This window comes from Astatotilapia calliptera, chromosome 4 (assembly GCF_900246225.1).
Source record: "Astatotilapia calliptera chromosome 4, fAstCal1.2, whole genome shotgun sequence".
NCBI classification, from domain to species: Eukaryota; Metazoa; Chordata; class Actinopteri; order Cichliformes; family Cichlidae; genus Astatotilapia; species Astatotilapia calliptera.
Window position 1 is genome coordinate 17,787,197 of NC_039305.1, and position 24,736 is coordinate 17,811,932.

Here is a 24,736-nt window from a genome sequence, read left to right on the forward strand (position 1 = left end):
CTCATTTTGCCGCCCTCCTTTGAGTTGCTCTTATTTTCAGCAGCTTGAATATTTTGCTGTGTACAAGGTATGAGTCAGTGGGAACTCCAGACTCTAAATAAGCTTTAGCTGGCTGTCTGTTGTCTCTTTGGGGCAGTGGCCGGGAAATGTTATCACTAAAGCGGGCACCTCTGTTTCACAAATCTAGTGTTTAGACAGAGCTTCCATAAATAGAACGCAAACTTTTTCCAGCCCAGTTGTGAGCATCGTTTTGAGCTAAAAGCAGCATCTCATGTGGAAGCTTTCCAGTTTTCACCAGGCCAAAGTGAGGTTCAGTGTTTGGGTGCTACTGGGAAGAAAACAGAATAGCATTGTCTGTTCTCGCTAACTTTCAAAATCAACTTTTTTGACTCTACAGTAAACTAAAGTGTACATTTACATTGCCTTCGGGACAGTTTTTTTAATCGCTCGGTTAACAGAAAACCAAAATGTCAACATAAAAATGTACCCAGTGCGGCCCGTTTTAGATCCCAGTTGTACGTCTTCTTAATTTCCTTTCTGTTTTACGAGTTGCGCTTTTTAAAGCCTAGGCCGGTCTCCACACGGTCACAACAAGATGCTGTCAAGAAAGAAGGTAAATTAAGGTCTTGGCATCCATCAAAGACACGACAACTGCTCCCTTTACCTCCTACCCGCCTTTAACCTTAAACCCTTTATACCGCCATCTCTTTTCATCCTGGTGTGTTATTTTCTCTGCCTTTTCATCGTTTCCATCGGTTTCTCGCTCCCCCCCCCACTCAAACCCGCAGCCCGTTAATGTCCATGAGCTCATTCCTTCCCCTGTAATGACGGCATTCTGGTTGACGCACGCTGTCCAACACCTCACCTCAAACACTCTCTGCGAGGATCTCACATTCGCCTTGTTTTTTTGTTTTTTTTGGGGGGAGGATACAGGCGGCCCTCCTGCTACTGGCTTCTCATACTGGATGTTTATTATCATTAGAAATAACAAGTATGTGGCATATAGGCTGCATCTTACTGGTAGCTCGCAACCGTGGCAACTTGTTGCACCTCGACGGAGGCGTAGGGTTGGAAAATGAGCATCACCGAGTGACGCCTGCCAGCAGATGTATTCTAGTGAAATTAAAGTGTTTTTAGAGAGCATGTCTTCGTGGATTATGGCCTCATGTGTGGGTTCTTTGATGGTTTCGTGGTGTGTATGTGTGTTTATTGTTCATGCACACGACGTATGGCGGCCCAAGTGCAGACGTGGCCACTGGCTGTTTTCTCAGATCGTCGGCTCGAGTTCAGAATTGACATTGCCGTTTACACAAGGGCACACAGTTAAGTGGAAAAGCCTCTGCTGGGACAGCTGGATCTCAAACCCTTGTTGTTTCAACACATATCTTCTCTTTGCCCGTGTCCTTGTGTGCGCATTGCACAGAAATGCACACACGCTCCGCAGGCCAAGCGCAATCTACCGAACTCTCCACACACACACGCAATATGTTCACTATCACTGAGCAAACACAGTGATGTCAGTGGCAAACGTGTGGTTCGCGTAAGCTGGTTTTCACTCTTTCTCATAAACTGTGAATAGTAAAAATACCAAGCTGACATCATTCGCACCTCCAGGCTGTGGACCGCTTAACAGAACAAACAGTGAGCAGTACGATTCCCAGGCTCGTGCATGTCATTAAGAATTGTTTCTCAAAGCCGAGCACAAGTCATTTATGTTTCCACTGATTTTCACAGGGGCCAGATGAAGCTGTTTCCAGCCACAGCTTCATCTTTCTCTGTAAATGCTATAAGTTCAAGACATGAAGTCACAATTGTTACAGTAACATGTTAATTCCCTTCTTACGGTGTAAATTTGCCACGTCTGCTTTCCATAATTGCTATCTTCTCTGTTGCGCCTATTAAACTCACTCCTGGGAAGAAAAGGTGGAAAAGCCTAAAAACGGTTAAATGATGAGGAGCGAGCAGCTGACACATCAAAAGAAAAAAAATTATCCAGATTCAAGGCTGCATTTTTAATCCGCCAGAAAATCAACCACAGGATCAACAAAACTGCAGTCGAAACGGCAAAGCCCGCCAACTAAAACACAACGCAGCACCACACCTTAACTTGCTTTCTACCAGACAGGGTCTGTCTGGGTATGTGTGCGCATGTGATTGTATTTGTTTCATGTTACGTGCGAGGGTGTAATCATTGCTGAGGCTGTGACATTTAGTGACATTCAAACAAGAGCCCAGGCCTCTACTATGGGCCTTCTATGTTGCAGTTTTCCCAAATTAAAGGCGACCGTTCATTGGCTGGCCTGGAATCAATGGAACGCGCCACATGTGGGACATTAGTCTGAGAAGTAAAAAAGAAGTATTTCCAACTCCTTTTTTTTTTTAAAGGGAAAAGCTCAAAGTCTCTTTGGGCTGTAAAGCTAGCCTCAGCAGTGAAGAGCCCAGCCCAAGCCCGTGGTCCACTCCCTGTAGCCCAGTGCGTGTAATCCTATCCTCAGCCTGATTCATTGCCAAACACCCTTACCACCACCACCAGCCCTGTACTTAGAGTACAGCTGCCCTGCTGCCACTGAACCACACATGCACAAGTGGATGCTGAAGCTGCACACACACACACACACACACTTTTATTCCACTACGCCACGGTTTCCTGAGCCTGGGCCCATTCCTACAGATTGCTGCCGGGCACACCCACCCACTCAAACCACCCCACCAAAGCCAAGGCTTGAGGGTTAGATCCCCACATTCTTCTGCTCCTCCCATCCTTTCTCACCATCAATCCATCACCCCATTTTTCCACCTTCTCAAAGCAGAAGGCAAAATAACAACACATTTGACCCGTGCCTTCTCTTTCCCATGTCATTTGGCATGGAGGTTATCTGAAGTCACAGCCAGACGCATACGGAGCAAAGTGATAGACGCCACTGTCGGGGCTAAATTAATACCACTTTATCTTATCCTTCTTCTTTAGGTCAACCTCACTTTTACCTCCTTCAGTTCCATTTTTGCCTTCCGCTACTCAGTTTGGTCTATACCAACACCCCCGACACACACACACACACACACACACACACACCAGACAGGACGGCAAACAGGAAGACAGAGAGCCAGCCCTGAAATGCAGCTCAAAGTGGGTTAGCTACAGTAGCCACTGGATTCCCTTCCTTTCATGGAGGTTTGGGAGCTCGCAGACTTACGGGGCCCCTGAACAATGAGAGGAATGTTTGAGCGGCTCCGGCCTTGCTTCAACACTGCCATTACGCCTCTCAGGCTTTTTATGACCTCACTTAGCGCTCCGTGCTGCCAGCAACACCCCAAGGAGAGGCACACAGACTGACAGACATGACGACAGGCAGATGACACACATGGGCAGACAGATGACAAACATACTGTATAAGCAGAAAGCTGTATGGAAACAGGTGGAGGCGAAACAATTATGCCTGAAATCACTCAAACGGGGGGGTGGTACATAACCTTTAAATTAACAAGCGAGTTAGGCAGCGAGGAATGAAACCATCCCATTCAATGGCACTGTATTCATCTGACCTTTGTAATGGAGCCGGTCCACAGTGGCAGACCTCATAACGGGGCAATATTCCAGTGCCAACAACACAGTACATTTGAACAGCAGGCAGACTTTTACTCCGACTCTGTGTGAACGTCCCGTCCTGATCAACAGGTTGCAGGAACTGCTGAATTGCCCCTCTGTGGAAGACCAGAGGTTTAAAAAAAAAAAAAAAAAAGTCAGAGGAAGGTACACAGTGTTCATGGATCATAAAGTCATAAAAGTAATAATCATGTCCTGAGAAGAGGCAAACCCACTGCTGTACCTACCTGAGACAACAGTTTTTACTCCTTTTCCTCTCCCTCTTGTTCTTCACGCTCTTCAATGTCACACTCTAAAAGTTGACCTTCACAGTCCCCATCCCATCTCCCGTCTCTCTCGCAATGTCTCCGCGTCTCCCACTCTTTGTCCTTTTTTCCTTGTCAGTCCGTTCCTGCTTTGGCCGTGCAGACAGGAGTGTGTGTGAACGCGAGTGTGTCTGGGAGCCAGACGGGGTGAGAGTAAGCAAGTAGGCGGGCTCAGCCTAGCAGAGGGGATTCCTTTATGACGATGTCAGAGGAGAGGAACACTCCCCTTCTCTCTCTCTCTCTCCTCTCCTCCCCCCTTTGCCTCCCTACCTCTCCTCCCCTGTGCATGGCCGAAGCTGCTGGTAGAACACAGGAAAGGGGGCAGGGAGATAATTGGCTGCACAGCTGCTAATAAATGAGCAAGGGCTGTTTGTGTCAGTAGCAGACAGGAAGAAGCTAAATGTACACTGAGACGAGTTTGCTACTTTTGCCCATTTATGTCAATTTAGGAAAAAAGAGTGCATGTCTATACTCATCCCCATATAAGCAGATATTAACCATATTAACCGAAAAAAAGAAATTAAATATAAAGAAATAAAAGAAAGTTAAACGTGACATTAATGAGGTTAGACACACTTGTTAAAAAGTCTTTAAACTGAGTGTTTAAAAGTCAGATCAAAGCCGTGCATGTTGTGGATTTCAGATCAGAGACGTCAAAGCTGAAAAAGTGTCTGTTGAGGTCATAAAACTATTAACCCTGAGGCACTAAACAGATTTTATGGAGGATCACAGCAATCTTAGCAAATGGCAAAACATGGCTGATATTTTTCCCTCCCCTACACGCTCCATTTGGTACATAAAGATCAAACTGAGAGAGATCTTTGGATCAATTACGCCACGTCAGATAATCAATAAAGCATTGAAAAATGACTTAAATCACTCATGCTGGCTTACAATCTGTTTAAAATCATTGTCTTTGTAACTTTCAGGTCTTTGGAAGCGTTTGATTTTCATCTCCACCTGTCAAGCGTAGGACCCCCACCCCACCCAACCAACCCTCCAGGCAACACTGGGGCAGTAACATGAGCTTCTGAGAGGGGCTATTAGAAGCTTTACAACTTCCCCTGAAGCCTTTGGGTGTGTGTGCGTGAGAGTAGCAAAGTCCTGTACAGAGAGCCACGCCCCTGTGCGAGATCAGACGTCACACATTCCACACACACATACGCGTCTCTAGGCAACGCATACACTCAAGCTTAGCGAAATGACTGTGCCAGTAAGACACGTGACCGCCTGCGACACATCGTTTATCTTCGGATGGGATAATGTTTTGTTTGCGGACCTCAGTTTCTATGTTGTCTTCGTAAGGGGATTTACAGCTTTGCACAAGAGCCAAAAGGTTTTAATGAGGGCCTTAACTTTTGATTGATAGCTATCAAAGATTACATACGGGTATGTGTAAACTTGTGTTGATGATGATGATGGAGCTCTATCTTTTTCTTGTCCTTTCCTACTCTTCTTATAAAATGATGACCTGCTTGCGTCAAGCAAGCAAAAAAACCCAAAAAAACGACCTCTCTGAGGTGGTGAACTGAGAGATGAATATTGTTAACGTGCTCTTTTAAGCGATGAGTTTCATCTTTATTTTGTGGTCTAAACCACTATGCGTGCCGTGCACACTCCTCTTTTGCTTTGCTTCACAGGCACGGCAATGAGCGCTGCCACACGCAAACCAAATACTGTAATGACTGAGATAACACAGAATTGAAACAGAGATGTGCCACTCTTAAGTTCAGGCTGGTAGCACTTCTTTCAGTCTGTCTAAAATATGAACAGAACAGAGGAAAGATATGAAACCGATGCTCTCTCAAAGCTTTTGCACACATTAATGAGAACACTCTGGTGCGTAACGTTCTCGAGCTTTTCCTGCTGACGGTGAGGATTGTGGTATTTGGAAAACGATGCGTCTTCTCCACTCCAAGGCCATACTCTGTACTTTATGGTTCTGGGAAATGGAATCCAACATTTGTACATGTTTGCATATGTCTATATTTCAACATATATCAGTCCATTTTCGAAAGATAACTGTGGCCGAGGTGGTGTGAATTCCCATTTCTGTTTTTTGTACAGTTGGAGATTACATGTTGCAAAAAAAAAAAACCTAACTTCACTGTGGCCTGGAGAAATCCTGTGAGGGTTGTGGGCACTTCTGTGGAGTCATGGTTGAGCTGTGTCATTTTTAGTTATAGTAGTCACTGAATAGTAGTTCATTGAAAAATATTCTCCACACTTTGGTTTGCTTTGGTGTCCCAGCTCAGGGGACTCAACATGGGACATGTAACATGTAACATGGGACTCAAAACATGTATTTCTGTGTGTGTTCTTGGACGGCTTGTGTGTTTTTCATATTTTTTGGCGCATTCAGTAAGCCTCTATAAAAATCACTTTTTTTTTTTATTGCGGATGAACAGTGTGCACTTGTGTTGATGGGTCACAGCGGACGTTCAGCTGAGCGATCATCTTCACCGGTGAGTCAGACGACAGGAAGCGACTCTAATCTGGGCCGCGGGGTCTGGGAAAAAGAAAAAAAATCAACATCCATTTGGTTGTCATGGTGAGTTAGATCCAATTATGCAACAGGCAGCGGAAAATGGTTTTGGAGAGAGACAGATATTCAGGAGACTTGGGAGAAAAAGCCGCTTGCCGTGCCAGCTGATCTGAGAGGTATCAGCGTTACCCTTATTTAACCAGACACATTGGCTAAGGGCACATTCCTGTGAACGGCAGCAGGTTCTGCAGAAAGAGATACGCATTCACAGATTTGTTTAAGTTTTAAAACTATTCTTCTGTTCTTGGAAACTGGGCCCTGCAAATGCTTTCCCCAAGGGCATCACGACCTTGACTTTATTGCCTTTGCATGTCAAGAGCCAGCCCAAGGATTTGAAACAATCCATCCTCCCTTCACTACATGAAATAATACTTTTGTTGAGTCCTTTTTAAATCTGCCTAAACAATGCTGTCATCAAGTATAAGGCAAACGACTTTCTGCCCTCTGAACAGAGATTATAAGAAGATCATATTGATATACTTTACCATAGTGATTAGCCTCTTCCAGATATTGCTTGTTGCAACAAACATTGCAATCTGATGACTGATTTTAATGATTAGCGTACCCAAGCCTAAATGTCATTCAGCCTGCCTTATTGGTGCCAAAGCCCCCCAGGCCTTTTAAATCAGTTGCTCTACCCTTGTTTTTGTTACTGCAGAACAAATAACACTGCAATGTTGCATTAAGATTTTCAAGAAAATTTTACTCCAATAAAAATGAGCGCATCTGTAAAACCTAATTGCCTCAAGTGTTTTCTGTTACGTGATTAGTAATCATAGCTTTGTCCTTTCTCCTGTATGTCCTTCAATCCTCAGTCTACCTCTTCTTCTTCTCTAACTCTGCCCAGCTTGAAGAAAAGTTGTGGCGATAAAGCTGACTGGTAATGCGTGCTAGCTGCTGGCACAGTTTTCCACAGCAGCTTTCTTTAAAACAGTGCCAACATTGCTAGTAGTAGGGCTTGCTAGAAGAGCAATGACGGCAAGCTCTCTCTCTCTCTCATGGAGCTCAGATTTTAGCCTGCTAACATGCTCTCAAACGGCATAAACACAAATATTAGACGTGCCAAACATCTGCAAATTATCACTTGAGAGCATGGTAGTGTGCTACCATTAGCAATTAAGTTAACAAGCAGAAGAAGGAGAAGGAGAAGCGGGTACTGTGAAGTAAGACTAAACCTACTCATTGAAAAAAAAAGGTTTCTTTACCTTCCAAAGCTGTACCAAATCACTTGTCTTGATGCTTACATTTGCTATGTTGCTATATTCCCATTGCAAATACGGCTAGCATGAACCCCGCGGTGTATGAATAACTTTCACAAAGCTGAGTGTGGAAAACTGGTGTCTGTAGGTACACCCACCTGTACCTTTCACTACAATAATGAGTAGATGTGCCTCCCACTTTACAGTTAAAGCAATTATTACCTTTACTGTGTGCATGTGTCAGCACAACAACAACACAGCTGGCTGTTGATTGGCTACTTCTGGCTTATGCAGGTAATAAAAATGATAGTTGTTTTGCAGCTCCATGCTGGATTTTTACATCTGCGGTACTGCATGTAAGTGCACAAACATCTGTATCTGAGTTAAACAAGGAGTATGTGATTTTTGGAGTCGAAGAGGAGTACACAGCGGAGCGCTTTCCCCTTGCAGAGGTTAAGGGAGCATGCACTTCAAAGACTGTTTTTAACATTTTTCCTTTCACGTCAATAAAACAGTCTGGTACACTGTGAAATGCGTATAAATAGATATATTGCTTGGATCTGCAGCAGTATTGGCGTAGTTGCTAGAGAACCAGCAACCTGTCAGCTGATAGGTGGCCTCCTTAATCAACCTGTCAACTCTTTTTTTTGCTCTCATCATCATCATCATCATCATCATCATCATCTCCACCCTGAATTAGCGCCATCATGCATTTTCCTCCCATTCCTGGCCTCTTTTTTTTTTTCCCCCCATCCAACCCTGACCCAGTCCTGGGACATTTGAGGTCATAGCTTTTCTACACCTCATCCATGCTGGACCAATTCGCTGGAAACTGGTCCAGTACTCGGTCATAAAGTCCATGAACACACCAGCACATCTAAGCTGAGCTCAAAACAGTCAGTTAAGAGGCTCCGAATGTATCCACTTGACTTTGACTGGTCTGTCCTGATTTTCTCTTTCCTATGCTCTCTCTTTCTCTGTCTCTCTCTCTCCCTACTACCTCTCTGGTATTTATGTATTGGTAGTTGCCCTGGAGACAGGACACACAAACACTGTGGCGGTAGACAGGAAGTGCTGTGGAACCACAATGGCGTCACTGCGGCTCTGCGCTCGCTCTCCTCTCCTCCCCTCCTCTCTCTCCCTCTGTCTGCCTCAGCCAGCATGCATGCTATTATCCTTAGCAGAGCTATACACAGAGACCACACTTCTCTTTCTCTCCCGTCTCTCTCATTTCTCTCATTATTATTAGCATTGCTTTTTCAGCTGTCTCCCGCTCTCCCTTCAACTTTATACCACATTAGCTACCTCAGTATTTGGAAAATTGCTGTCTGATTTGCGGTGTCTGGTATGCCTTGGTGTTAGTTGATGTGCTGAAAAGCTGTTGGGCTGTTTTAAATATCTCGACCTGCCCGACTACAGGCAGGCAGGTCGAGAAACTTACTCCCGTGCTTTAAAAAACTGGGTCAAGAATGCGTGTGTTTACTGTGTGTTTTGGAGCTTGTGAGAGGACTCCAGGACGTGCGGGTTCAAGAGTGAAAAACATAAGTGAACGCCTGAAAGCGACTTACAGAGGCGGTGGCCTGCTTGCGTACTGTAAAGTGTTTCGTATACGGTGAAGAGGCAGATATGAGAAGGGCAGTGGCACAGAGAGTACAAAGGGAATGTGTGTGGTCTTATTGCAGACTCTTACATCAGGCAGGCCTTAGTGTACAGTGCACATCCCTCCTGTTCTCCCTCTGTCTTTTTACACACCCTGCCTCTAAATATACTCCTCTGGAAAAACCCCTTGAGAAGATACCGCCCTCTTCCACTCAGTGTGCTAAAAATACGCTGCCAAGACCACCTTTACAACCCCCTGCCTTCTGTGCTTGCCTTTCTTTTGGCCCTCTCCCTCCCCCCCTCCTTCGACTGCTGCTGTCCCTCTTGCTCATTGTCGTCTCTTTACTCAACACCAGTTCATTAACTTACCTAACTTTCTTGTGTGCTGTGATTTCTTTTTGCCCCTTTCTCCTGTTCTTTCTACTTCCCCATACTTTTCTGTGTGGCCCCCTTTCTGATAGACATCCATCCATCCATGCACCCAGCCAACCCCTCTGGGTTCAGCTTCTGGTGTCAAAACTCAGTCGACAGTTGAATTCTCAGGACACATAAACAGAGAAGAAGAAACAGAGGTGAATTTTATTGAAGTGAGCTCATAGCATGGGAGTGAGCGACAGAGCAAAACAAGTTGAAGGGAGAAGGAAAGATTAAATGCAGATATGGTTGAATGACCTATTTGTCGGTGGGGCCATGAAGATGGAAAACAATATTAGTGCTGGCCACAGCCACAATCATAGCTTTGGTTTCATTTATGATTAAAACACCATAAAGCATAGAAAGAGGAAGAAATTAATAAAAATCCCAAACAAACTGAAACTGCTGTATTAGACGTGTCCTAAAACGATTCAATTCAGCTTAATTTATATTGCACCAAATCCCAACAGATCACCTGAAGGCGTTTTAAAGGCCCTACAATAATACAGAGAAAAACCCAAACTTAAAAAAACCCACCCTATGAGCAAGCACTTGGGAACAGTGGGAGGGAGATAAGGCATAAGACATGCTGTGGAAGAGAGCCAGAGATTAATAATAACTAATGATTAAATGCAGAGTGGTCCATAAACAGACAGAGTTAAAAGAGGTGAGTAGTGAAGAAACACTGAATCATGGGAAGCCCCCAGCAGCCAGGACTATTGCACCGTAACTAAGGGAGGATTCAGTGTCACACGATCCAGCTGTAACTATATGCTTATTCAAAAAGGAAAGTTTTAAGCCCAATCTTAAAAGCAGAGAGGGTTTCTGGCTCCAAACTAGGCGCTGGTTCCACAGAACAAGGCCCTGAAAACTGAAGGCTCTTCCTCCCATACTACTTTAAAATACTAAGGAACCACAAATAAGTCAGCAGAGTGAGAACGAAATGCTATAATCGGGTTATAACATCCTATGAGTCATTTTATATGATTTCATGATTTCTTGTTTGATTAAGTCAGCTGGTTCCACAGAACAAGGCCCTGAAAACTGAAGGCTCTTCCTCCCATACTACTTTAAAATACTAAGGAACCACAAATAAGTCAGCAGAGTGAGAACGAAATGCTATAATTGGGTTATAACATCCTATGAGTCATTTTATATGATTTCATGATTTCTTGTTTGATTAAGTCAGCTCGATCGTGTCAATATTAGCTGACAAAAACATAGACTGATAACCTGTGAAACCAAGAGGTGACCTTTGAGCAGCCTCAGAAGAGAAACCAGGGCCCCAAAAACTCACAGGGGAATTTCTGCGACTCTTACTTTGAGTGTGACTACCAGAACTTTAATCAACCGTTAACAGGACAAGCCGCCACAGAGACTTGATTGAGAAAATCAAGACAGAAATAACGAAAGCCCACTGTGGCTGCAAAAAGGAGGAAGCCGAAACTGCTTCAAGGCAGGAATAATTATAGAGAATAAAGTAAACCTGTGAACCTTCCTCATGGATGTGCTGTTCCTTCTCTGTATGAGGAACTGATGAAATGTGGCGTACTGTATGTGTAACGCATAATTTTTCAGCGCAGGAGAGAGGAAGCCTGTCTGTAGCAACGGGGTTGTTTCTGTTCCTCTGCTCAACCGTTGACATCATCTGGAGTGACACACACGGGCCGACTGGCTTCCTCCGTCTCATTAATCACTTGTGCGTTAACAGGCGTGCACATTCTCCTGCGCCCTTTCACAGCTCCACAACACATTTTACCCTCCCTCGTTAGCTCCCAGATACCCTGCCCACTCAGCAGTGACCTCTGACCCCCACCCTTTCTACAAGTACAGCACTTACATTTTACATTCTCCACCTGCTGCTCACCTGCAATAGAAGCACAGGAAATTAATTTTAAACATACGTGAGAATATAGTTTAGGCTTTGCTGTTTTTTGACCTTCTTGTACTCACACTATATTTCCCAAAATATTCCCCCACATTAAAATCATTGAAGTCAGGTGTTCCAGTCACTTCCGTGGCTGTCTGAGTGCATTGTGCAAAGTGTAAAGCTTCGTTGAGGGAGGATTATGGTGTGGAGATATTTTTCAGGAGTTGGGCTCAGCCCCTTAGTTCCAGTGAAAAGAACCTTTAATGCTCCAGCATACCAAGACATTTTGGACAATTTCATGCTCACAACTTTGTGGGAACAGTTTGGGGATGGCCCCTTCTTCTTCCAACATGACTGCGCACCAATACACAAAGCTTTGTGTATTGGTGTGAGTCTGGTGTAGAAGAACTTGACTGGCCTGCACGGAGTCCTGACCTCAACCCAAAAGAACACCATTGGGTTGAAGTAGAGCCGAGTCGATGAGCCAGCATCAGTGTCTGAACTCACAAATATGCTTCTGAAAGAATGGTGAAAAATTCCCATAAACACACTCCTTAAATTGTTGAAAGCTTTCCCAGAAGAGTTGAAGCTGTTATAGCTCCAGAGGGCTGAAATCATATTAAGCCCTATGAATTAAGAATGGGATGTCACTCAAGCTCATATGCGTGTGAAGGCAGATGAGTGAATACTTTTGACAATATTGTGTACATTGTGAAAAAATGAACAAACCCATGGCAGTTGGAGGACAGTTGAAATATCTAGTGCCTTATCTCTGCTGTTATAAAGCTGACATGACAGGTTATCAACACGAGCTCTGATAGAGTGCTTCGAGCTGAACTTCAGTCAAAGACTAGAGCAGAGAGAAAGAAGGGAAAAGTTGCATTTTTTTCCCTCCCTTCACCCGGTTTGTTTTAAAGAGTTTAAATGATCACACATGTTCCTTTTAAATACTACTAAATGCAGTCATTCATTCACTATTTACACAAAAGCTCCAGTAGTATATCACACCATTAAAAGTCGGGGAACTGAACTGAGAGGACAAAAAAAGCCCGTGAGTGGAAGATGGTAGTCAGCTTTGTGAAGCAACTAGGTCTTCCAGTGTGTGAACGTTTATGACAGCTTATAAACACGCGCACACATCAGTGCAGAAAGAAGAAAAAAAAAAGAGATCTGTGTGCGTTTGTGTGCGGTCTACTTTCTGTTACTCAGCAGGGGTCAATAGTAGTCAAAACACACATTTTATACGGGGGTGAGCCACGCTCTGCTACTGCCTACACAAACACCTTCTTTGTGTAAATAATTTTTAGTCACGTTTACCACCCAAAGGACCATACGGCTATAAAAAATCGCAACAGGCCGTGGGAACGTCGACTGGTCGCAGAGGACAGAAGATGATGAAACACGGGTTTAATCACTCATTTTCATTACACGACGAGATCTGAAGTCAAAAGCTTTGCTAAACGTGTCGCTTTTTTCAGTTTGTTAGGAAAAAATAATAAAAGTGTACATTGACCTGCAGATTATGCAAAGTTTGTTGTGCATAACCAGGTGGCCTTCCTCGGTGTGTAGCCGTGAGACAATAAATGGGTGGTTTAGCAAGTTAAGCCAAGGTGTGCACAAACTGGGTGTGTCTGTATGTGTGTTTCCGCTGCCTCCGCCCATGTGAAGGGTGCTCTGGGGAGAGGTTATGTGCCTGCAGCTCATGCCCTTTGGCTTTTAGTTATTTATTTTTTTGCTTCTCTCCACTTTTGTGCACTCTTCTATCCTCGTTCTCCTCGTATTTTCTTCATTTACCTGGACCCGCTTGTAGCTTTTTATCATTTTTTAAATTTTCTTTCTCTTGATTATTTCTGGATTTGAGCAATTTATTCGTCTCGTTCCCCTCTCTTTTTTCTTTTCTTTTCTTTTTTTTTGCCTTCTCAGTCTCCTCTCTGTGCATGTAGCTGTCCTTATTTGGCTTCTCTCTGAGTGAGTGGGAGCGTATGAATGTGACTGTGTGTGTGTGTGTGTTTCCTCCTGACTGTGACTCACTGCTTGTCTGACTCACGAGCGCTAACAAAAACACAGTTGCCATGGGAACGCACCCTCCACCCCTCCCTTCCATCTCTCTCTCTCTCTGTGCACCTCCCTGTCAGTCTCTGGTTTCTCTCTCTCCTTGCAGGCATCCCGGGCAGCCCTGGCACTGTGAAATGGTTGGCATAGTTGGGTGGGATGATGGTGGCACTAAGGTGCATGCAAACAGGATCAAAGGACACACACACACACACACACACACACACACACACACACACACACACACACACACACACACACACACACACACACTGAACAGAATATAAACTAAGGCTGGAAAAGAACAGGCTGCAAATAGGTGAAAATAACTGTTTACACTGAGGTATTACAGTGCAGGAGAACAGAAAACTAGGGTGCAAGACAGGCAATCATCTATCATCAGTAGTAGGTAAAAATGCTTGCATCGGCTAAACAGAAAGTGCCCACCTGTGGCTCTATTCTCTGCTTCTGTTCTCCTGCTTCTTTTTCCTTTCTTTTTTTTTACTGTTCTGAAATTGCAGAGTGCTTTGAACGGCGCCTGTCCTTTGATGTGCTGGCGTCACTGCTCGGCCTTGCCATAACCTCCAGGGAGTTTGATAATGTGCCCACGTGTAGCACTGCCTTTTCACAAAGATCAGGTAGGGCACTGGATGTACTAGCAGACTGAAGCAAGTAAGGTTTGGCCTACTTCCTGGATTCCTAAATCCTGGTTGTGCCCCCTAGTGGACTACCCTTTATTTATTTTTTCTTTTTCATTATAAAGGGAATTTACATACACCTACAATAATATACAGTGACTGGACGCTTTATTACTGTTCAACTGCTTGTTAATGTAAATATCTAATTATATGGCAGCAACTCAATGCATTTATATGTGTATACATAGTCAGGAGGAACTGCTGAGGTTAAAATTGAGCTTCAGAATTAAGAAGATAGGTGATTTAAGTAACTTTGAATATTGGTGCCAGACAGGCTTTCTAAGTAGATCAGAAACTGCCGATCTACTGGGATTCCCCAACACAAGCATCTCTAGGGTTTAAATGGTCTAAATAAAAAAGAGACAATATCCAGTTCCCTGGATGAAAATGCCTTGCTTATGTCATTGTTCATATCAAGCTGATAGGAAAGCAACAGTAACTCAAATAGCCACTCATCACAACTGATGTACGCAGAAGAGCATCTTTGAACACACAACAGATGGGCTAAAGCAGCAGAAGATCAAACTAGGGGCTGTTTTTGTTGGCCAAGAACAGGAAAGTCTGGAAAGTCTGTAAAAATGTTGGATGGTCAGATGAGCCTCAAATTCTGCTTTGATTATAGAATTTGGCATAAACAGCATCAAAGCATGAATCCATCCTGCCTTGTAAAGTGGTTCAGTCTGCTGCTGGTGATATAATTGTGTGGGGGATATTTTCTTACTAAACTTTGAGTGTCTCAGTACCAATCGATCATCTTTTAAATGCCATGCTGCCATGTCCATCCCTTTAGGACCACAGTTTACCATCCTCTGGTGGCTCCTTCCTGTGAGCTAATGCTCCGTGTTATAAAGCTCAAGTCTCTAATTGGTTTCATGAACACGATAATGAGTTCACTGCACTCAAATGGTCTCCACAGTCACCAGATCTCAATTGAGCATCGCTGGGATGTGGTGGAATGGTCGGATCTACATTAGTAGATTAGTAGCTGGGAAATCTGCTGCTACTTTGTGACGCTACCATGTTATTATGAACCAAAATCTCTGAGAAATGTTTCCAGCATCTTGTTGAATCTATGCTAAGAAGAATTAAGAGACTTCTGAAGGCAAAAGGGGATCCAACTCCGTACTACCAAGGTGTACCTAATGCAGTGGCTGTGACTGTTTATGTTGAAGTTTGAGTGTTGCATGTATTACCAAACTTTTTACATATAAAGCCAAGATTAGAGAAAAGCCAAATGTGATTTATATTAGTTTTGTTATTTCATATACAATTAATATTCTCGTGTCCCTCCAGATTTATTTTGGGGGTCCAGACCTCCAGGTTCTGAACTGTTGCAATACCCTAAAAAAGGCTATTTCTCACTAATACAAAAAGTAGCTTATCATGAACCTGTGCTTTGCTTACGTGGCGAAATAGTCATAGAAGAAGACTTTGTGGGGAATGAGTGAAGAAAGAGCGAAAACAATTACAGCCAAAGGTCGTTCTGTTCAAGGCAGACGATAGCGGTGCACACAAAAGCCTCAAATTCGCCATGCACGCTCACATGTGCACGCAAGCGCACTTTTGACCTCGGTTTCACCTTTGTCAGCCCAAAGAGCTCAAAGCAGCTGGGTGGAGAAGAATTCTGACAACACGCTGAAACTGAAACTGTATGCCCACATAATCCTGGGCCACAGAGGGTCGAGTGGGTTCAGGGGGAAAGAGAGGAATGAGGAGCAAATGAGAGATACTGTGACTATAAAAAAAAACACCAATAGAGAGAAGAAATGTTTCAGTGATACAACGTAGGTCAAAACAAAGCTCAAATCCATCTTAGAGAGAGTGATGGAAACACCATTGTCACACTTTATTGAAAAAAAAATGCAACCTGCCACATATACCGTATTCTTTTACTGTACAAACATGAGCCGCAATAACAAGAGACTGCTTTGCTGATTGTCAGAACATACAGAGCGAGCCCTACAGCGCACACAGACAGACACTGAAGATGAATCACGACACTGTGTGGAAAGACTGTGGTCGTGAATGAGAACAGAAATCCACTTGCTGTCATACATTATATCAATATTGGTTGGATTATGGCATGTATAACTCCTCTCCACACACATTGTGCACCCAACGTGTGTGAGCATGTGTATGACAGCTGTCCCTGTATGTGTAATAATCCTCGGTAAGCTCCATGGCTCCCACAGTCTCTTCCACTAGATCCTCCAGAGCATCTCTGACCTCAATGTGTGCTTCTCTGACACTCCCTACAACCTACAATACACCACACAAACTGCTCAAGCTGTAGGTGAGAGATACCATGACTCCAACTACTGTCTTCTTGCAGTGGTCAAGCAGGGCTGTCACTTACAGAATACATACATACAGATATTTAGCTTCATATGCAATCTCTACGAGTGTACTTGCATGGATCCTCTTATATTGAAAAGCTGAACATTAAATAGTTCAATGTTATGGTAAATACGCATACTTTTAGTTTTTGTATTGTGAGAGGATAGATGCCATTCTGTTGTTTGTAAGTAAAATAGAAAGCTATAGGGAGTAGCTGGCTAACTTAGCTTAGCACAAATACATTAACAGCTAGCCTAGTGATGTGCAGTTAAAGAGATAAAAACAAAAGCGTTTTGGCTCTCATCTTTTGTCCAGTTTGTCTCAAAAGCTCATTAAAAAGAAAACATATTAAAATAGACCACACAAGTTAATTAGTGGGCTTTCTAGGTGAATTTGTTCCTTCCGGACACAGTTGCTTTATATCTGGCCGGAAGCAGGAAAATGTACAGAGTTGCGCAACAGACTTGAGCCACCCTTCATTTTTTCACATTTTGTTTTCATAGACCCAATTTTCTTGTAATTTTTCTCTCTTCTTTTGAAATTGGCTGCTTTTTCAATCATTTTCAGTCCAGTCTTTGTACCTTCTTTTTTTTGTTAAGCACTTAAAACTGACCTATGACTCATTCAAGCTTAAAAAAGGCATCTAACTCAAGGGATAAACCAATCTTGTATGTAGACATGACAGACAACTTAGCAAAGAACCAGTTTAAAATGATATCTTTAGACACTTTGTTACTTTCAACCTATCGAGAAAAAAAAGAAAAGAAGAAAGAAATGACAAGAAAGCTATCCAGTCGTTAAGTGATGACGTGACGAATCCTACTTCCGGGCCTAAAGTAGTCTGCGTTTAATATGGCTTTTGTGTTGTTAACATGTTTAATGTTTTGTATTTTCTTCTATTTAATCTCAAAAAGCTCCTAAAACAGTCAGTGATCACTGTTGACATCCCTCGGCTTTTATTACCGCTAATTATTTATCCAAGCTCAGTTTTTAAAACCTTACGATGTAACTACAGCCCAGCCCATGCAGCAGTATATGAATGACTAACTTTGTATTGTGGATGGATTATCTCAGTTGTTCTCCTGGCTGAAGTTTGGTCCGTTTACAGCATCCTGCCATGTGATTACATTTGTTCCTGACCACCGAGAACACTCACGTTAACTTTTATCGAGTGGACAAACGTTAGTGTGTGCTCACATAGCTGTGTCGCTAGCGGTCACGTAGCACATCATTATATACCAGCTAGCCCAACTTCAGTAACCCTACAAACGTCACTGGTGTTTAGTTTTCTGTCTTCATTTATGTTGGAAGTGATAACAGAGCTGTACGTTTGAATTTGTTTCCAAAGTCCCGCAGTCAGGACATGTTATATTGTATTTAGATGGAAGCTAGCGAGCTAACTTCCTGCTAATTTCTACTCCGTTAAATTTCATAAATTCCGTTTTCATGGATGCCTGGATGTTAAACTCAATTGTTACACCTGGTAGAGCAGAACGCTGATCATTTTATTACAGATGAAAGACTTTAGACAGTTTTTCAACTCTCAGTGATGCCATAGTGATCATTTGACTTTGGGACCTGCAGCGAAGTTTGAGCCCAGTGACGTCAGACTTAAAGACCGGATTAAAAGAATTCAGGCTATGTTGAAAAATAAAGGTGGTCATACAAAATATTGACTTACAATCTCATCAGAATTTTTGCCTTACATACTGTATTTACAAGTATATTTGCATGTTTTGTTAAATCACTGCATACATTTCCCATTTTCCTAGCAAAATGTAGAAAAAAATGAAAGGTGGCTCAAGGGTTTCTCTCAGCACTGTCACAAAATATTGACCTTCCTTGAGCACAAATCAACTTGATAAACTTCACGTTTACAAGACAATACTATAGTTAATACTGACTGATTATTAGCACGTGGCCAGCAATTACATTTCCCTTCCAAAGCTACTTATAAAATGATGCTGAGCTTCATACCTTCATATTTAACAACTTACCTTTGAATCAAAGTCCAACAAAACATAACTAGCTCATAAAGTGTAGGCCACTTCACATTAAATCTGAATAATGCTGTCTAATACAAATACATCTTCAAATTATCTAAAGTTTATTTTCTCCACTTCATCTGAATTATTTAATGTTTCTGGGACATTTTAAGATGATGAATGAAGTCTGGATAAACATCTATTCCGTTTAGTGTCAAAAGGGGGTATCTATTCATGGTGTAAGTTCGCCCCCTGCTGTACACATCGAGCCTTCAATAACAACAACAAAACTCATCCCTCACACTATTTCCCCTGAGAAACTCCCTCACTTTTCATGCCTATTATTTCCTTCAATAACACAATTAATAATAGTGGTGCCTCCCTTTGTTATGCATGTGTGCACTGGAGCACTTTGTAAATAGAGGTTAGTGGTGATACACTTATTACGACTAATGGTTAAATAACAAGTAGGGGATTCGTAAATCAAAGTAATCGACTCAAAGTAAAGGTACGAATACACGTAGGATACACTATGCTCAACTATCATTTTCTTTATCAGTGGTTACAATCAAACATGGGATCAATGGGCTGAAGGTGGAGGGTCTCAACTCTTTCACAGTGATCTTCTGTCAAACTTTGGGCTTCTTATGACTTCTGTGGGACAAAATCCCCACATTATCCACAATCATTCATGTCACAGTGTCCTCAAAAGTCTCTCAAACGCAGTCCACGATAATGGGATACTGTTTAATCATAGTCGCTTATACTTTTTAAATATAAAAATAGCTGTCAAAAAGAGTCTCTAGGAGTAGGGAGAATGGGATAATCAAGTAAAGACAAAGGCAAATTTGTGAATATTTGACTGCACTTTCCCCAAGGACAGCAGTACATGTAAGGACAAAGTTCCCTTCTGAGCATATTTTTTGCAGTCACAAAGTCATATAGCACTTCCTTTATGCTGGACTTGAACGAAAAGGAACTATTAAGTCACTTAAGAAGTAAAATCCTTCGAACAGTTCTGTCACATTAAATCCCAGGATGAAAATATCTTCTGTTTGAAGGGTTATTTTGGTTCTTTGTCTAAGAAGAAGAGAATCTGTATATCAAGAGGATAAGTCTCCCATTCAGGGATCTGCATAAATCTCTGTCCTTTGTCGTGTCCTTAGAGCAGAATGTCTCAGAAATTGCTGAAGAGCTCATGCTTCTTCGTCCAGTCCATCTGCGGGGCCTTCCTCTTTTCTTTACCACGGACCTTCCTCTTTTCTTCTGCCGCCGTAGCACTGAGACTCAGGCCCATCTCGGCAAAGGGGTCAGACAGCTGGCCACCTTCATCATCTGCCAGCTAGAAATGATGAGACAGACAGATGCAAACAAAGGATTAGGGTAGAGGCTTTTATGTGGAGGTACAAAGCCCAAACATGTCACTGTGCACAAATGCTCACATCCACCTGCGTGCTGTTGCCCTGGCTGCTGAGGTCAGAATGCGTGGACCGGATGGACTGAGTGGTAGAGCTGCCATTGATCTGAGGACTGGGGGAGCCATTGGATATGGATGGACCGTCATAGTCTGCGAAAACATTCACATATGAAGGAAGTGTTTTCCAAGCCCACGGCTTATTTGACATAGTGCTTGTCTTTACTTTTGTCATTATTTGATAATAATTGTTCAAAAAAAAATAACTTTACATAGGAAGATACCCCAAATTATTTGTTTGTGTATGCTAGACTTTTTAGTCAGTGCTAAGCAGATGACCTGAACAAATTAAAGCCAAATTAGTCTGGCTGTAAAAAGCAGCGCTCCACTGCCACCACTCTTTTAAAGGTGTATAATGATCTTTTTATGGCGTCTTATGGATTTTACTTCAGTGCAGTTTTTAATACCATTAACTGTAACATTTTACTTTATAGGCTTAAGGTTTTAGCTGGTATCGCTGGCTCTGCGTTAGATTGGGTTTCCTCTTACTTATCTGATAGGTCTTTCTCTGTTAGGGTTGGCAAGTGCACCTCTAACATTGCCTCCCTAAACTGTGGGACTCCACAAGGTTTAGTCATGGGGTAATTAGTATTTTTCTTTCTAAATCCTAAATACTTTAGCTGGCATCCTTCAATCTTTTATTGATTTTTCTTATCAAATGTTTTTACGTCGATGACATTCAGCTTTATATCCCTTTAAAACCTCACCAGCTGGACAGGTGAGGTTCCCCTAGTCCACTGTTTAACACAGATTAGTCATTAGCTCTCTACCAATTGCTTTGTTTTAAATATCACCAAGACCAAGACCAAGATCATAAAATATGCCAGGCTCAACAATTCTTCCCTGGGCTTTAACTTGGATGAAAAATCTTTATCTTTATTGCCTTTTTCATTTAAAGAACATTTCTAAATTGCAACATATGGTCTCCTCAGGTGAACGGGAGAAAAATATTCATCCATCTGTGCCATTGTGTTTAGATTACTGTAATGCCATGTTTACATTCTTGGACAAATCATCTCTTTCACCTCTCCAAGCGATATAAAATACTGTGGCCATCCTGTTAAAAGGTTCTAGTAAGCTCACATTACTCCCATTTTATCCTCTTTACATTGGCTCCCAAGAGATTTTAAAATTCTTATATTTACAAACAGAGCACTAAATGGCCAGGCTCCAGATTATTTATGTCATCTACCTACAAATTGCACTGCTGCTTGATGTCTTCATTCACAGGCTCTGAATTTGTTAGTTTTCCCTGTACATGACTAAATAGATGAGAGGGGATGACAAAGCCTTTCAGCCTGTGGCACCAAAACCGTGGAACAATCTATTACTACAAGTTGACTCCGTAGAGTCTTTTAATAAGTAGTTAAAGCTTTTTTGTTTAAACAGGCTATCTTTGTGACTGTCTTCTAACAAAGAAGAAAGCTCTATCTAGTTTATAAAAACTATAAACATCTTTTTTGAAAAAATGTTCACCAAAATAATGCAATAAAATATCTGCCATGTGCTTCCTCAACAGGGCTTCTTGGAAATTCAAGCCCATCAAATAGCCTGATGTAGCACAATCCCACCTTTTACATGGCTGACTGTGGGGATCAATCCCCTCCTCTTGAAGTGCTCGTCTGTTTCTGGATCCACCACCAACAGCCAGGTTTCATCTCCCCCTTTCTTGATGAAGGCCACCACCTCTGCATGCCGCATGCCCTCGATGTTAACGCCATTAACCTGGAAAACACACACACACACACACACACACACACAAAAGAAAGGTTGCTTTTGTTTAAAAGAATCATGCTTTTACATGTTATTCTTTTTAACTTTTCCATCCAGGCTTATGACAGCTTTAAACTGAATTTCTTAATAGTTAGCTATACAGTGAATAGTACTCTCTATTTTGGACTGAACACCTGCTAACCTTCTGACCCTTGAGTAAGTTACTATTCATGCTATTATGAAGACCTGTTTTGTAAACAGCTAATGCTCAGTCACAGTCCCAGCTACACGAGTAACTGTAACTATAACCAGCAACATGAAGTTATCTACACTCCCATGAAGTGTCTTTTGGGCAATCTGGGCAAATGGGATGGAAACACGGACAGCCCTCATTACAGTGTTGAGGTCCTTATTCAACTTTGTCATCACTGTCCCATAAAAAAAATACACACAGACATGGCATGTATAGTTTGATGATTCAAGACTCCCTCAAAACATGACTTTCCTTGATTTGACCCAGGGTCATTTTGGGTCACTTTAGGAATAGTCATAAAATTTTAGCCTAAAGGAATGACATTTAGGGTATTTTGACTTCTGCTGAAATGTCAGTTTTTAAGGGACAGTACAGTATAGAAGTCTGTGCTACCTCATTCAAACAGCAGGGGGAGCCATGCAGCCACAAACTAATTGCACAGAGTTTATTTTTCAGGGGGCCTGAAAAATGCAACAATTCTACTACCTCTTGAATTTCTGCAACAGCGATTAAGCAAAGCTTTTTTCTTTACATCTGTACGTACGTGTGGCCATGGATGCAGCGTGACGTAACAGCGTGGAAAGCACACATTCACATCTACTCTTGTGTGACGTCGCCCTTGCTTTCTACACTTCACTTGCATAACACAACAGTCTGTTGTTGCCTCATCTTATCTAGATGCTGTGTTTTGAAAACTTTGAGTAGACCGTGGCTTCTCAAAAGGCAGCAGTCGCGGCATGCCGAGTTAGTGTCGGTACACAATCAATTATTGATGGCTCTCCTTGGCTCTGGCTATAGTGCAAGTTTCAGGTGTCAGTGTACTGAAGGGAAATTTGTGTAAAATTTCACTGCTTATGATAGAGGAGGATGGAAAATTTGAGCTTTAAAAAATAAAACTGTAGACAAAAAGGTACAATATGACAGACCAGGAAACAGAAAATGAAGGGAAGGGCAAAGAGAGTAGATGGAAATGAAATGTAGAGAGAGCAGGATCAACAGATGGAAAAATGTGAACCTCTCTACATCAAAAAAATCACAAATGCAGGACTTATGTCAGCCAGAGGGACAGACAGACAGTTTGAATCCGAGAGAACAAACATCTTTGTATTTGGCCAAACAACAGGTGTTGTGTCATGTTTCACAGACTTCATTAAAAGTCCATCCCACACAAGACAATACACTCTGTTCTTTGCCCACTGAGCTCATTAATACAGGCTGTAGAAACGTGCAGAAGCTTATTTCTCATGGGACAAACCCTTGTGGGACCTCTTGATACTCTGACTGTGCGTTTCTGAGGTCCTGCCACCTGCAGTTCACGTTTTTCATGCTATTTGCACATGTGGGTCTAACCTTGGACTGATCGAAACAAACAATTTTAAATGCATCCACACATCTGAGAATATGACGCATGTGATACTGTGAGTGACTTTTAACACTTCTGTCCACGCAGAGTCCCAGGAGGGGATGCCGGACAAACAAACAAAGCATGAAATGTGATTTAGATGAATGTTTGCAAGTATTTTGCCTCAGATTAAGTCATGCTTGTAACAGATGTTAATGTAATTTACATAGAACAACAATTTTTAAAGTTTACCAGCTAAACAATCATTTCAATTGTTCCGTTCAACTCAGTTTTGTTTATATAGCTGCAAACCATAGAAAAACACTTGCCTCAAGGTGTTTTACATCTACAATATTAGAACGAAAAGAAAACCTCCACAATCAGACGACCTCCTTTGAAGAAGCACTTGGTGACAGTGGAAAGAAAAAACTCCCTTTGAACAGGAAGAAACCTCCAGCAGTTCCAGACTCAGAGAGGGAGGATAAGGGGAAAGAGAAGAAACATACGAAGAGTGAAGTCTAAGCCTTAGTGGAACATAACTAAAACTAAGTTTGATCTAAAAGGAAGTTTTTAAGCCTTACTGGTCTGCCTTCTGAAACCAAACTGGGAGCTGCTTCTACAGGAAAGGGCCTGAAAGCTGAAGGATCTGACTAGGAGCAAAGTGCAAAGTGCTCTGTTAGGATAGTAGTGTAAGCGTTCCTTACAGCAACTTGAATCACATTTAAAATACCTTTACTTTTATTTTCAACATAGAAAACTCCAATGCCTTCATCAGGGAATTTAACAGGTTCCATGGACACAAGTTTGTAGTGATGTTACACCAATAGAAATCTTCTACCAGGAATTAGAGCGTAAGATTCCACCAGTGATCTTCACATCAAACTTGCACATGGTGTGGGAGTCAAGAAGGCACACATAGCTGCATTTCCATTTTAAATGAGTAACTATAGGCAAACTAGGAGGTCCATGAGGCTGCACCGATCTATATGCAGCAAAAAACTGAGTGAGGCAGTTGGCACAGAGACTGATGAGGCGTTCACTGGTGTCAGGGCTTCTGCCAGACATGGGCAGAAAGCTGAGCTCTCATCATAGTCTTAACACGCGTCCTGTGTAATGGGGCGTAGTGAGAGAAAAAGACGCCGGGAGATGGAGAAAGAGAGATCTGTCATGGTTGTTCACCTCTCTAACAAGCTGCTGACAGATAACACAAGCGCATCTTGACGCATGGTCAGAGACGGCTGTAATTATCAGGGTGCTCTCCCACACTAACTCACACAGCAGCCAACTAACTTCACAAAGACTCAGATTTGCTGATCCACAAACAACTCATACACTGAATTTGACAG

General features: G+C 42.4%; 1 protein-coding gene across 2 annotated transcripts in view; it reads right to left on the minus strand.

The window, feature by feature from the left end:
- Positions 1–19,134: 19,134 nt before the first annotated feature.
- The window catches only part of LOC113020914 (Na(+)/H(+) exchange regulatory cofactor NHE-RF2), a 37,456-nt gene continuing 31,854 nt past the window's right edge, over positions 19,135–24,736 (minus strand). The window contains exons 4-6 of one of the 2 annotated variants that reach the window (XM_026165234.1): positions 21,654–21,807; positions 20,051–20,175; positions 19,135–19,950 (exon numbers count right to left, since the gene is read on the minus strand). In XM_026165234.1, the coding sequence (XP_026021019.1) occupies positions 19,786–19,950; positions 20,051–20,175; positions 21,654–21,807 (444 nt within the window). In that variant the 3' untranslated portion in view covers positions 19,135–19,785. The remainder of the gene's footprint in view (positions 19,951–20,050; positions 20,176–21,653; positions 21,808–24,736) is intronic. The other variant, XM_026165233.1, reaches the window with a different exon arrangement.